This window comes from Etheostoma spectabile, chromosome 9 (assembly GCF_008692095.1).
Source record: "Etheostoma spectabile isolate EspeVRDwgs_2016 chromosome 9, UIUC_Espe_1.0, whole genome shotgun sequence".
NCBI classification, from domain to species: domain Eukaryota; kingdom Metazoa; phylum Chordata; class Actinopteri; order Perciformes; family Percidae; genus Etheostoma; species Etheostoma spectabile.
The window spans coordinates 5,297,584-5,310,153 of record NC_045741.1 but is presented as its reverse complement, the minus strand read 5'-3'; the positions used below and the strand labels follow the sequence as shown (position 1 = coordinate 5,310,153).

At 39.3% G+C, this 12,570-nt stretch overlaps 1 protein-coding gene across 4 annotated transcripts in view; it reads right to left on the bottom strand.

The window, feature by feature from the left end:
- Window positions 1–829: 829 nt before the first annotated feature.
- LOC116696190 (estrogen receptor beta) overlaps window positions 830–12,570 on the bottom strand; it is a 45,002-nt gene continuing 33,261 nt past the window's right edge. For all 4 annotated transcript variants that reach the window (XM_032526999.1, XM_032527001.1, XM_032527000.1 and 1 more), the window contains exons 7-10: window positions 11,873–12,006; window positions 6,972–7,155; window positions 5,681–6,007; window positions 830–3,148 (exon numbers count right to left, since the gene is read on the bottom strand). In XM_032526999.1, coding sequence (XP_032382890.1) covers window positions 3,034–3,148; window positions 5,681–6,007; window positions 6,972–7,155; window positions 11,873–12,006 — 760 coding nt within the window. In that variant the 3' untranslated portion in view covers window positions 830–3,033. The remainder of the gene's footprint in view (window positions 3,149–5,680; window positions 6,008–6,971; window positions 7,156–11,872; window positions 12,007–12,570) is intronic.

Sequence of the window (12,570 nt, the reverse complement as noted above, 5' to 3'; positions counted from 1 at the left end):
CATAAAATGAACAAATAGTCTTTATTTTCCCAAAAAAGTAAATACAGTGAGTGGGGCAAAGAGGATGAGGGCCAAACATTACTGAACCTTGGCACAAAGGTGAAAGGATTAGAATTTATGCAAAACAGTGGTTCTCATTCTTTAGAATTTCAGTGGTCTTAGTTGATCCCTCAACATTAATTTAACTTTGGGTCCCTGGTCCCTACACCAGGGACCCCTGGACTTGTTCCCCACAGACCCAAATCTTCTCAGCTGTTGCTGACATATGCTACTGTCTCTTCATGTGGTTCATTATGTTTGGGACATTGTTTGGGTCAGTTCTTATATATTATATACAATTTAATAATGTATATAATGTAAATGCAGAATTCCCTAATACCTGTTGATACTACAACAATGCAAAGGCTCTTAACACTACAGTTTTGCACATATCATGCAAGACTTGATTTTTTTGCACAAAATTCTCCAGAAAGTGCCATTAAATGGTTTATTTTTCAATTTTTTTTCCTGGGGGGGCATACCCCCAGACCGCCCTAGGGAGAGACCCATCCCCCCACATATGACAAATCCCAATTTAAACCCTGAAGTATAATGATGCTGAAAGAGCCAAAGAAATTGCTTTGCACACGGCAAATATTACAATAATGTTGGCCCCCCAAAATCTCACTCCAAGGTTTTGGGAAAAGTTGGCAGCTCTGAGATCACCATAAACATTGTTATTATTATTGATCATAATTGTAAAAGAGAGTAGCCTATGATTTGATGCTCAGCATTTGATCCTAATTTGCATATCATTTGCACTCAGAACAGAAACAAACAACAAAAAAAGTGTGTAAAGTTGGATTTATTTTGTGAACTGTCATTTATGGAATGTATAGATTGGCAATTTTCAAATGACAATAAACTGTGTGTGTGTGTTGTATCGTCGGGTTAGAGAAAGACCGAAGGTTTGACTTGCAAAACTTCCACAAGATCTAAAGATGAATGTGTTGTGCACAAACAGAAATATTTTCAGCATCTGATTTAGGTGTGTGTGTGTGTGTGTGTGTGTGTGCGCACATGCATGCACAAGCTACAGTACAGACACCAGGAAAGAAAGGATAGTCAACATGTATCTGTCTATTAGCAGTGGTAGGAGAATCTGGCACTAAGGTTGAATTTACGTTGGCAGAAAAGTGGCGTGGGTGACGTCTTAGCATCCAAAAAGGACATAAATTATGCATTTGCGGCATAAATCCAAAATTCCAAGGATTTACACTTTCCGTTTTGAAGCAAACACAAATTGGGATGGTTCTCTTCCGAGAGATCAGCGGTGCGGTTAACGAGGAAGTAGTCAAAAACACCACGGCAAACAAGCCCCAAATTTGACATTTATAAACGTGCAAGAAGACTATTTGTTGCTTGATTCCTTGTGTCGTAAAGCTGAGACTACTAAGTAAACGAGTTGGTTCTGGACCAATGCTCGTGCGTTGTCCGTTTGGGAAAGTTTGCAAATTCCTCAAAGAACGCCGACAGTTCCATCGTCTTTGCAAGGTTTGAGATGTTTGCTGCCTGCACTAGGGTACAAGTGACGTGGTCTGGTGTGATGTTGGTTTAAATTGGCTAATAGGAGTTGTGTGCCAAAATAATTGCAAATATTGACCGAGAACTGGTCTACTGTACTGTCTATTATACTACGTAAAGGGCACTCGCTGTAAAAAGTAGATTGAATAAACATCCTATTGGTTGCACAATACAATTTTAACAGTTACATTTAATGTAAATTTGGCAGGTTAGCTTGTTTAACGGCACACTGATGTCAGCACATCACGTTAACCTTTCTCTTGAATTACAGCTAGGGCCGACAAGGTTTCAGCCACTAGTATCACAGGTATCAAGTAACAAATGCGAGTCTAGAAAAATGTGTTCCAATTTCTTATATAAATGTGCAGCAATTTCAACAAGTCGTTTAATTCAGAGTAGCCAGGCCGTTACGGAGCTGACATGCTAATGTGAGTATGTTGACAGGCTTACAATAGGCAAATTAATGTTTAGCATTAATGTTTATCGTGGTAGTATCCTAAAATGCATACAGTAAGCATAGTTATATACTAATAATATGCCTACATTTGGTATGTTTGCTTTAAGGCAGACAGGACTTCATTGAATAGTTTTTAAAGGGGTCTTTAAATTTACGACTATACATCTAGTGTACATACTAATCGGCATTGGGTTAGTTTGTCTTGCCGGTGCTGACCAATTTATGTTAGGAATGTAACATATGTACAGTAAGTGGGTTGCTATATTTACACAATAACTTTTAATACCCTAAAAAAGGCCAGTCAACTTGTGTATTGAATTCAATTAAATTAGATTTTTTTTAAATTTGCCAAGTGTTAAACTCGCAAGAGATTTGTGTCACATATCCTACATTGTAAATCCAGCCTTAGTTTAACCAGATAAACAGGGAAGAAAGCTCACGTTAACAGTCATTTTGTTTAAAGGCCACAAACAGCTGCTTCTTGACTCCACTGAAACTTGTAGTTTTTACAAAAAGAGTAGAAAAATCCTGGATAAACAGGCACCGTTAAACACACAAGTACACAGTAGTAGTGAAGGAGAAAAACACCCCAGTGTGATAGAAAACACTGCCCTTTTTTTTCTTTAGCTAACATCCCCTATGGAAATGGACCCCATGCAACTTTTCTGTTAGCCATTGCACATTGTAGATGGCTTGTTCTGGATGTTACACCGAGGTGAAAAAAGAGATACAAATACTGTATATCAAAAATGAGCTCAAACTGATTGGCAGAGGTCCAGCGATGTTCTCGTGAACACCCGCACATTCACAAGAAATATTTACGCACGTAAAATATACATTCGATCAAAATGTTGCAACGTTTTCAAAGACTAAAAACACTTTACCTCACGACAGTGCTTTCTGCTTGTATTTTTTTTTAAATATTTTTTTTAATAGTTTGTTTCCTTTTCTCGATCACTGGGGGATGGAAAGCCATGAAAGGTTCAGTCTCAGTTAGTCTCTTTCAGGCCCCGTCACCCCTCTAAGGCGCTTTCCATAATGACTCGATCGGTGACTATGTAGTCTGTCGGTTCTGCCGACAGACCTGCATCTCCAGTATCCATTGACCAATGCTCCGGATGGATGTATCTGTGAAGAAAGTTATTACAGTTATTTACAGTTATTTACAGTTATTAGTTAATGACGAAGTACCGTCATTAAGGACCAGTTTGACATACTGAGAGTATTTCTACTTTTTCTCCAACATCTTTTTTCAAAACTGGCCTTTCAGCACATATTTCCACAACACATCTTAATATTCTTTGACAATTACGTACACTACTTACTTGGTGCAGTATCTCTTATTATTCACTGCTGATACTTATGTTGCACTACAGTAGAATTAGAAGTATTTGTACAATCCATTGTTTTAGAAACCCTCATTTAAGCCTGATTTACTTTTTTAAACCTAATCTCACTTTACTTAATGTTTTTATTTCTTACTGTACCTATGTTACTTTGTTTTTTGAAGTGAGTCAATAGGTTTATTGACTTGCTCTTTTTCTACTCTTTTTTACCTTGAATTTGACTGTGAGCAACAGTAACTCAACCATCTCCCTGAGGGGATCAATAAAGTATTCGGATTCTGATTTACACATGATAAGCTAAAATCAAGGATAAAATACTGATTTTCTTTTTTCCTATTCCTTCCTTCATTATTGTTCTTCTTTAATTTTCTTGCCTCATTTTCTTTCCCTTCCTCTGCGCTGCATTTGCACCAAAGTTCTCCTAATCCGGTGGGGACCGCAAGGGATGCAGAGAGAACAGCGGTGCGGTTAATGAGGACGTAACCAAAAACACTGCAGCAAATGAGCACAAATGGTAACTTGTGTCCGTAAAGCCGAGAACAACTAAACAAACCGGTTTTGGACCAATGCTCGTGCGTGTGTAATCCGTTCTGGAAAGTCCAATAATTACACAAAGAACGCTGACGGTTCCGTCGTGTTCAGTTGGTGAAATGAGGCAGACAAAACTTGTAATAAGCAAAACTGAACCTAAACAAACCAAATGTAAAAATGCATATGCACATTTATTTCCTTTGTTCAGATAAAAAGGTTCTTTATCAAAGGCAAGTGAGTGAATTGTCAGTGTAACAAAAAGGGAATGTTTTCTACAAGTGTTCTACTCTTTACAGTTTATCACTATACAATTAAAGTTGAATACATCTGTAAAACATAGTTTCCAATGTTCACTACTTGCACTGAGGCCCTGTGACTAACTACTGCAGGTGTGATGTCATCCTCTTCCCTTCCTTTAGGCTGAATTTGCACCACATTGGGCATTGTAGCGAAAATGTCAGTTCCCTTATTCATTTGAATGTGGGTAGTGCGTTTAAGATACGCCGGTGGGTTGAAACAGAATTCATTTTTGGAGAAAGGCAAAATGACACCATGCCATGATCACGTGACCTACCGGTGATCAGACAAAAGACAGAGACACAAATGGGCCATTTAACCCTAGTGTTATCCTCGGGTCAAATTGACCCGTTTTATATCAGGAATTTGGATTTCTTTAAACCAAATTGCCCAAAAATAACATGGATGATTCCATACAACATTCTTCAGGTAAAATTAATTATTACTTTAATTGAATTTTGGGGTGTTTTATTTAATCTTATAGCATTTGAATTCTTTTTTTTTTATGGTTTCAAAACAGTATCCAGCTAAACTTTGACATCTACCCATCTGAGATCCACTCAATGTCCTCTGATCCTAACTATTCAAGTCAAAATAATTCATAATTTCTGCCTTTTTTACTAAAAAACGTATGTATAATTTGATATAAATGAGGCTTGTTGACCATGAATTCCAAGAATAAGTATAAAACCTGTCATTAAACCAGCTCAGTTTTTTTTTTAAAGAGCCGAAAGCTGGAAAAAGTGACAAAAAAATCAACAAAAAGCACAAAAAAGGACAAGTTCATGGTTAACGGGAAGACAACACAAGGGTTAAGGGACACTCCCATACCGTCACACAACAATGCGCTAATTGCCACAATGCCTGATTTGATGTGAATGCTTTATTTCTTCCCCCCTCCCTTCTTTCATCTGTCCTAGGCAAAACTTCACCTGTAGTATACTTCTAAGGTGCATGGAGAGAGAGAAGAAGTCTAAAGAGGTCAACACTTGTTGCACAAGCCAAAGTGTTGCTGGAGTTTTGACCTGTTCTAATTTCTTTCCTTGCTACTTTTCTTATTCCTTTACTCCTTTCCCTCCTACCTTCCTCATTTTCATTTTTCTTATCTTCTCTTCTTCCGTTTTATGGACCCTCCCTCCCTCCTCTTTGTTCATCCTATCATCTGTACTCATCTGTGTTCCTTTCCCTGCGATTCTTTCATAAATTCTTTCTTTCATAGTCTTTTTCTTCCCTTCTTTCCGCCCTTACAACTGCCTTTATTTCTTTCATTCTGTCCTCCCTCTTTTCTTTACCCTTGCTATCTTCCCCCTCTTTTTTTCATTCTGTTCTTCTGTTTTTACCACACACAGAAAGTATTCTCCTCTTCACTGATACATGAAAGAAAGTTGAATACCTTTTACTAATCAAGAAAAATTCAAGGAAAAATCATTTTAAACTTGTAATAAAACTTTGACTGAACTACAGCGTCTACAGTGCTGTAACTTACTCATTGCTGTCCATGTGAAATGGAGGTGAGGACTGGGACTGAGGGGGCACAGCCTGCAGGTGTCTGTCCAGGGTCGGGGCTTCGGCGGGTCCATGCAGAGGCACTCCGGCGTGGCCGGCGGCCGTGTGCTCTGAGACCATCTGCGGGTGAGATGGGGGCGGGGGATACTGGAACTGGTGCTGGTCCGAGTACGTGTCGGAGCTGGGTGAGGACGACGCCTGACTGCCGCAGCTGGACGTGTTGGCGTCTAGCATCTCTAGGAGTAGGTCGTACACCAGCACCACGTTCTTCCTCTTCATGGTTGACAGATGGTCCATGCCTTTGTTACTGCAGAGACAGGGAGACAGAGGAAAGTACATGTTGCAGATTTAACAAAAAGTCTCACAAATTGTTTGAGTGAGTTGTGGTTGTTGTTTCAACCTTTAGTATCAGGATAATCTTGCTTTGCCACACCTATCTCCACAGTACTGTGGAGTAAGATCTGGCTAAACCACAGATGCATTCTGGGATGGGAGACAAAAACGCTCTGTGTTGTTTGGATTTTTTTAAACCAATCACGATCATCTTGGGCGGTGCTGAGCTCCAGACGGTGGCTCTGCAAAATAGTTCTGGTGGAACGTTTGCACCGCTCAAAAGAGCTTGCCTTGTTGCACGATCCAAATTTTCTTTGAAACTTGCCATTTTCAGCGGGTAACTTGCTACCTCTGATACCGTTGTTGTTTCCTGCAGTAATTTTTATTTTTTTTATTTTTTCCTTTATGGCCTCAGAATAATAGCCCTTAGGGCTCACAAAAGCTTCTAAAACCCATTGGAAAATAATTTAAGAAGGCATTATACTAAAAATGTTGTTATTGTATGTTATTTGTCTTGTTAACGCCTCTTTTTTGTATAGTTACATGTAGCTGTGTCAAATTTTGAATTATTGTTTAATTATCAGCTTTCTCAATTTCTTGTATAAAAAGCACTGTATAAAAATGATACAGGTTTTATTATCATCACTATCAACTAAAAGTAAGGTTGTTTTTATTTTCCTTCTTCCTCAATTACCTTTACTTGAAAGACTTTAAGAACTGTAAAATCAAGTCATCCGGAAAAGTGTCTGAGAGTATACTGTCTGTGTATGCTTATTCAAACCGGTTAAGGATTACGTATGAATATGTTTGTGAGAGTGTACTAATAAAAATAATGCTAGACACAAAGTTGGCTAGCATTTAAATGTCTCAGAGCACGTTTGCTTTTCCGATCATCTCCTCCGGATTTGGGCTTCGGTTTCCTGCCGTCTCGGCTGTACCTGACGTGGCGGATGTGGGAGAGCAACATGGTGAGATGTCCAAGGCGCAGAGTCTGCTCTTGGGTTGACAGGCCCAGTTTGGAAATGGCCCAGACCAGAGCATCGATCACAGAGTCCAGCAGACGCAGCAGCTTGCTCCTGCTCTCCAGCTCCTCAGCCGTCTGAGGGGAGCTTGTCACCACATCTGCAACACACGGCACAGCAACACACGCAGGCAATTTTTACTTCAGGAGTAGACTGATCATCTGCCAAAGTATCGGACCAATATTGACAGGGATGTATGGAAAAAAATCCAATATTGCAATATATTTGACCCAATTCATCAATGTAGACTATTGGTGCCTTTGCAAAATATTGGTCAACATTGTGTTTATAACTGTTGAGATATCTGGCTTCCACCCAAAGTATCTGATCAACCAACAAACCTCAGCACTTGCAGCACTTAAATAAACAGTTGAAACAGTAGTCTTTATTTATTATTATTTTTATTTCTTTTTCAAATAATAGGCTTTTTTAGGTTTTCATTTATCTTTGTGTGCAATTTATCTTCGTGTGCAACTTTTTATAAAACGGTTAATGGGATGTTGTGATCCATAAAAACTGTACACACAGTATTTTTGATACTCTGGGGTCACCGGTACACATAATCTTAAATGTGCTCGCTGACATTTGCTGTCTGCATAATGTACCTTAAAGCTGTGGACGTCGTGCATGTGATGGGAATGAAAATCTAAAAGATTATATATGGCACCGAAACCCAATCCGAAACCCAATGTCGTTTTGATTCGACATTTACACAACCAAAAACCAAATGCATGTTAAGTTTCTTTAATAAAACACTAACCCCCAATTTTAAACATCTGGCTCATCAAAGAGCCCTAATGACATTGTGATGGCCATTCCAGATGTAAAACTACAGATCACCCAGTCCACAGGACAGACTGTGCAGTTAAGCCACAACCTTCCATCTGTCCAAATACATAAATCTTAAAATTCCTTCCTGTTCTCGTTCACTTTTCAAACTCAATTTCACTTCTTTCGCAATTTTTTTTTTTTTTAGACCAGCTGCAGGGGAGCAGAGTCAACAGAGAGAGAGTCTGTCAGAGGACGGCGCATGCGTTTGTTAGGGAGGAACTTTGTTCAACTTTGCAGGGAATCGCAGAGAGGTAGGTCACCTCTGTGTGTCCTGTACAGCCGCTGCTACTGGGGGAGGACAGTGTAACCGCTGGGAACACATGACAGGTTAAAAAACAAAAGCTTGCGCAGCAAGTCTGTGTTAGGTCATTTAATCCAATATCTTCTTCAAATAAGCCAAACGTTCTGCCAATCCAACTTCTATGGGAGGATCACCTGCACTTTCAATGAAACCACATCCAAAGACTTGTGGAGCACAATAATTTGTATTACTAGTTTCTCAAATTTAAACAACCTTTAACTCAAGAAACATTAGAAGGCACCCAGAGAGACACATCTCCACTTATTTATGATTATATATTATATATTATATAGGAGGACAGGAGGAATCACGTGATCGGCTTGTCAGACTGGCAGCAGATAATGTTAGATGTCTTCTCTACATTGTTGATAAGGCAAAAGAAGAAGATTGATTCAATAATGTCAGCATATATCGCAAGCCCAATGTCACTTCTTTCTCTTGACGCAATGAAAGCCTTTGACAGACTTGATTGGTCATTTCTATGGTCAGTCTTGAAACTGAAGGAATTATTATTAGGGCCCGAGCAAGAAAGTGCCTTGCACTGAAAGTGCAAAGGAGCTATTGTTTTTGTAAGGATTATTCTGCGATGTCACTCACATTTTTGAGGGGCTTAGCATGATGGAAAACTCCTAAAAGTTTACACACATGTCCGACCTGGCAAAAACTACAAATATTTAAAAATTGCACATTTCCACCACTAGGTGGCGCTATAGCAGACAAACGCGTTTGACCCTGTAACTTCCATACTGTACATTACACATTCAAAACCCATATATTGTTGTATTCCCTGGATTCAACTGAATCTCCTGATATAGGCCACGCCCATTTCCGTCTATACTTTTATGTGAAAAATCATGATTTATCAAAAACCTACTATGCCGAACTCCTCCTAGACCGTGTAACCGATCTGCACGAAACTTGGCTAGCATCTCCAGACCAACCTGACAAAAAGTCATCAAAATAATTTTTATAGCATAAAATTGCGCAAAATAAGCACAAAAAAAGTTTTGTAGCTAACTATAAAACCACCAACTTTGCCATATCTGGACCAAAATTAAGACTATCAACGCAAAACTTTAGATTCTTGTTTGTTTGACCCTCTGGAGGTCCCCCACACAATTTATGAACATTGGTCACTAGGGGGCACTTAAAGTACATCTCATGAAAGACTCATAACATTTTTACAAAATTTGGAGGATACCAACTAGGGCCAATCCTAAGGCCCCCTCTACAGTAAGAGATTGATTGGTCAAAGTGGGCGTGGCCTGTGGGACCCTAATTGGTTTTAACCCTTGGGCACATTTTTGACGGCCTCAATATATTCTAAAGCTCACAAAAATTGGCCAACATAAACACCTGTGGGCTTTGTGAGAGTGTAGAGTGATTTGGCTTATGACTCTAAGCAGGCTCCAAAGCGCCCTCTGATGTGTGAAAGGCCTTAACTTGGACATAGCTGTTCCAATCTTCACCAGATTTAATACACATACTGCTCTAATCATAGCAGACATATTTCCCCTTTACCTTCATTAGCACCAACCAACTGGAAGGTGGCCATTTTTAATGATGCGTTTTTCATCTGTTTCACATTTCTTTCAAACTTGTCCTAGGCTGTGATTTCAATCTTCTTGAATCTTTGCAAGTAGTATCTTTGGACCCTTATGACGAAAAGTAGTCCAAAGAATTTTGAAAGAAATGTGCGACTATTATCCTGATTGCTCCGAAAGTTAACAAACTTGTTTCTCATGCCCGGTTTAGCATCTGTGCCAAACTTGGTAGCAATTGGCCATTGGATGACGCTGTTTTAATTTTTTTAAATAATCAGCAAAATATTGATATTTGGGAAACCTACTTTGTCTAACTACTCCTGGGGGGTCAGTCTGATTGGCATAAAAACTTGCATATAGACTCGCGGAAGTTACAGAGGACCAACTTCCTGTTTCGACACCCATCAAATATCGGCCTTTAGATGGCGCGGGTCGATTTTTTTAATTAATTAGCATTTCCTTTATGCATAACCTACTTTTTAAACTCCTCCTAGAGTGTGAGTCCCATCTGCACAAAAATGAACATGTAGACTCAGTGGACCCTCAAGACAAAAAGTTATGAAATTTGTATTAATAGCTATCAAAATTCGCAAGTTACAGAAGAACAACTTCTTGTAGGGGGCTGTCAAAACCGGACATTGTGTATCTTACCAAGATGCCCCCTGTGAAGTATAATTGAACTCAGCAGAGAGTTCCCTTTTCATTGGTGACAATTTGCAATGTCTGAGTGCCGTGCACGGCCGCAAGGAGAGGCATACCAGTACCTCCGACTGCAAGAAGGCGTGGGCCCGTTGATCGATGCTTGCAGCTTTAATTCTTCTTCTTTTGGCAATTGAATCGGCTTTTTGAGGGGCTTAACATACTCACAAACTCACTAAAATTGGCGGTTGCATGGTGAAAATGTACATGTTTTATGGGGTTCAGGAATAGGCGCACAAAAATGGCTCGCTAGGGCCCCCTACAAAGTTGCAGTATGTTTAACGTAGACTAACAAAACTTGGTAAACATATGTAGCATGTCAAGAGGTACAAAAAGTTTATTGGAGCCATACCCTAAATCCAACAGAAAGTCTGCCATTTTGAATTGAAAGTTACAAATATGTGTGGTTTTGGCCATTTCAACATGTCGTACTTTAACCAACTCCTCCTAGAGATTTCATCTGATCGACTTCAATTTTGGTCTGTGACATCTTAAGACATATACAAATATAAAGCTATTAAAAGAAAAACTTTTCATCATAGGGCATGGCCCTGGTGGGGCGGCCATTTTGTGCATTTCGCCATCAAAACAGGAAGTGGGTGTAACTTGAGTTGTCATTCCCAATTTGTCATTGTCCAATTTGCTCAAAACCTTTCAGGATTTATAAGAGTCTAACCATGAGGACATCTAAATGCCAATATTTACTCAAAGTCATAGCACCCCCTAGTGGCAACTCCACCTAGAGATTTAATCCGATGGACTTCTAATTTGGTCTGTACCATCTCAACACCTTAAAGATGAAAAGTTATTAAAAGAAAAACTTTTCATGCAACAGTGTGGGCGTGGCGTGGTGGCCATTTTGAGCATTTATCAATGAACAAAGAAGTTCATGTAACTTTGGTGTAAATTGTCCAATTTAGGCGAAATTTCTCTTGATTGACAAGGGTCATGCCTAAGGACATTTGTTGGCCAAAATTGACTTTGGTCAACCCCCTACCGCTTGCAACAGGAAATCAGCCTTAAATGACAAACATCATCCGATTTACAAATTTATAGAAATTAGTTAAATAGTGTTTTCTAAATATCCTGCAACTAATAGGTTAACATAGACAAACAGGCCCACTATAATTTATGTTTTATGATTTTTAAGTACGTTCATCAGTTAATATTATTTTGACAATCAAACTTTTTTGTAAGATAAGAAAGCCCCTTTAACCTAAATAGTGATATTCAGTCTGGTCAGATTTGTTTTATCAGATAAGTGGCAGATGTCATTGACCCACTTGGTTCCACAACCAGGCAGAGGGAGAAACTAATCAGGGTTATGTAAGAACATGAACACGCTCTGATGCCCTGACTAGACAAGATCGACACAAACTAACTCATCCGTCACAGGGAACACAAAATGAAGACTGCACTTCGTCTGCGTCAGCAAAACTCACTGGAGTTGAGGAGGATCATGGCCTTCAGACAGACGTACTCCTCTCGCTGAAGCTTCAGCTCACGAAACCGAGACGTGGCTGCCAGCAGCATGTCAAAAATGTCCATGATGCCCTCCACGCACACTCCCTCCTCCCTACAGACAGAGAAGGAGAGATTAAAGAACAGAAAAGATATATAAGAGACAGATGGAAAAGCAAAAGGAAAACAAGAAAGCGGAGAAGACAAAGGAATTCATTCAATTTGATTCAAATTACTTTTTCATCCCCTGGGGGCAATTTAAAAGCAAAAAGAGTAGTTCTGATGAGTAAAAAATCTAATACACAATTCATTTGAATTTGAGAGAAAAAAGAATAAGACCGGAAACAGCACTCTATGGCGAAGCATGTCCTATTCCACAATGATAATGCAGTGTGAATTTTTCTTTTTCCGATTATTCATACACAACAAAAATGTAGCACAAACGCCCTATCTCGCAATGTTAACAAAAGTGAAAAATACTTTGAATATCTGCTCAAAATGTACTGTAATTGGTGCTTCCTTGGCCCTTCGACCAAGTTTAAAGGAAATCGGGTTAGTAGTTGGTCCTTCATTCTGCTGAGAGCAAACAATAATATTTTGGCCATTTTTTGCTTTTATTGGACAGGACAGGTTGAACACAGGTAAGGAGAGAGAGAGAGAGAGAGAGAGAGAGAGAGAG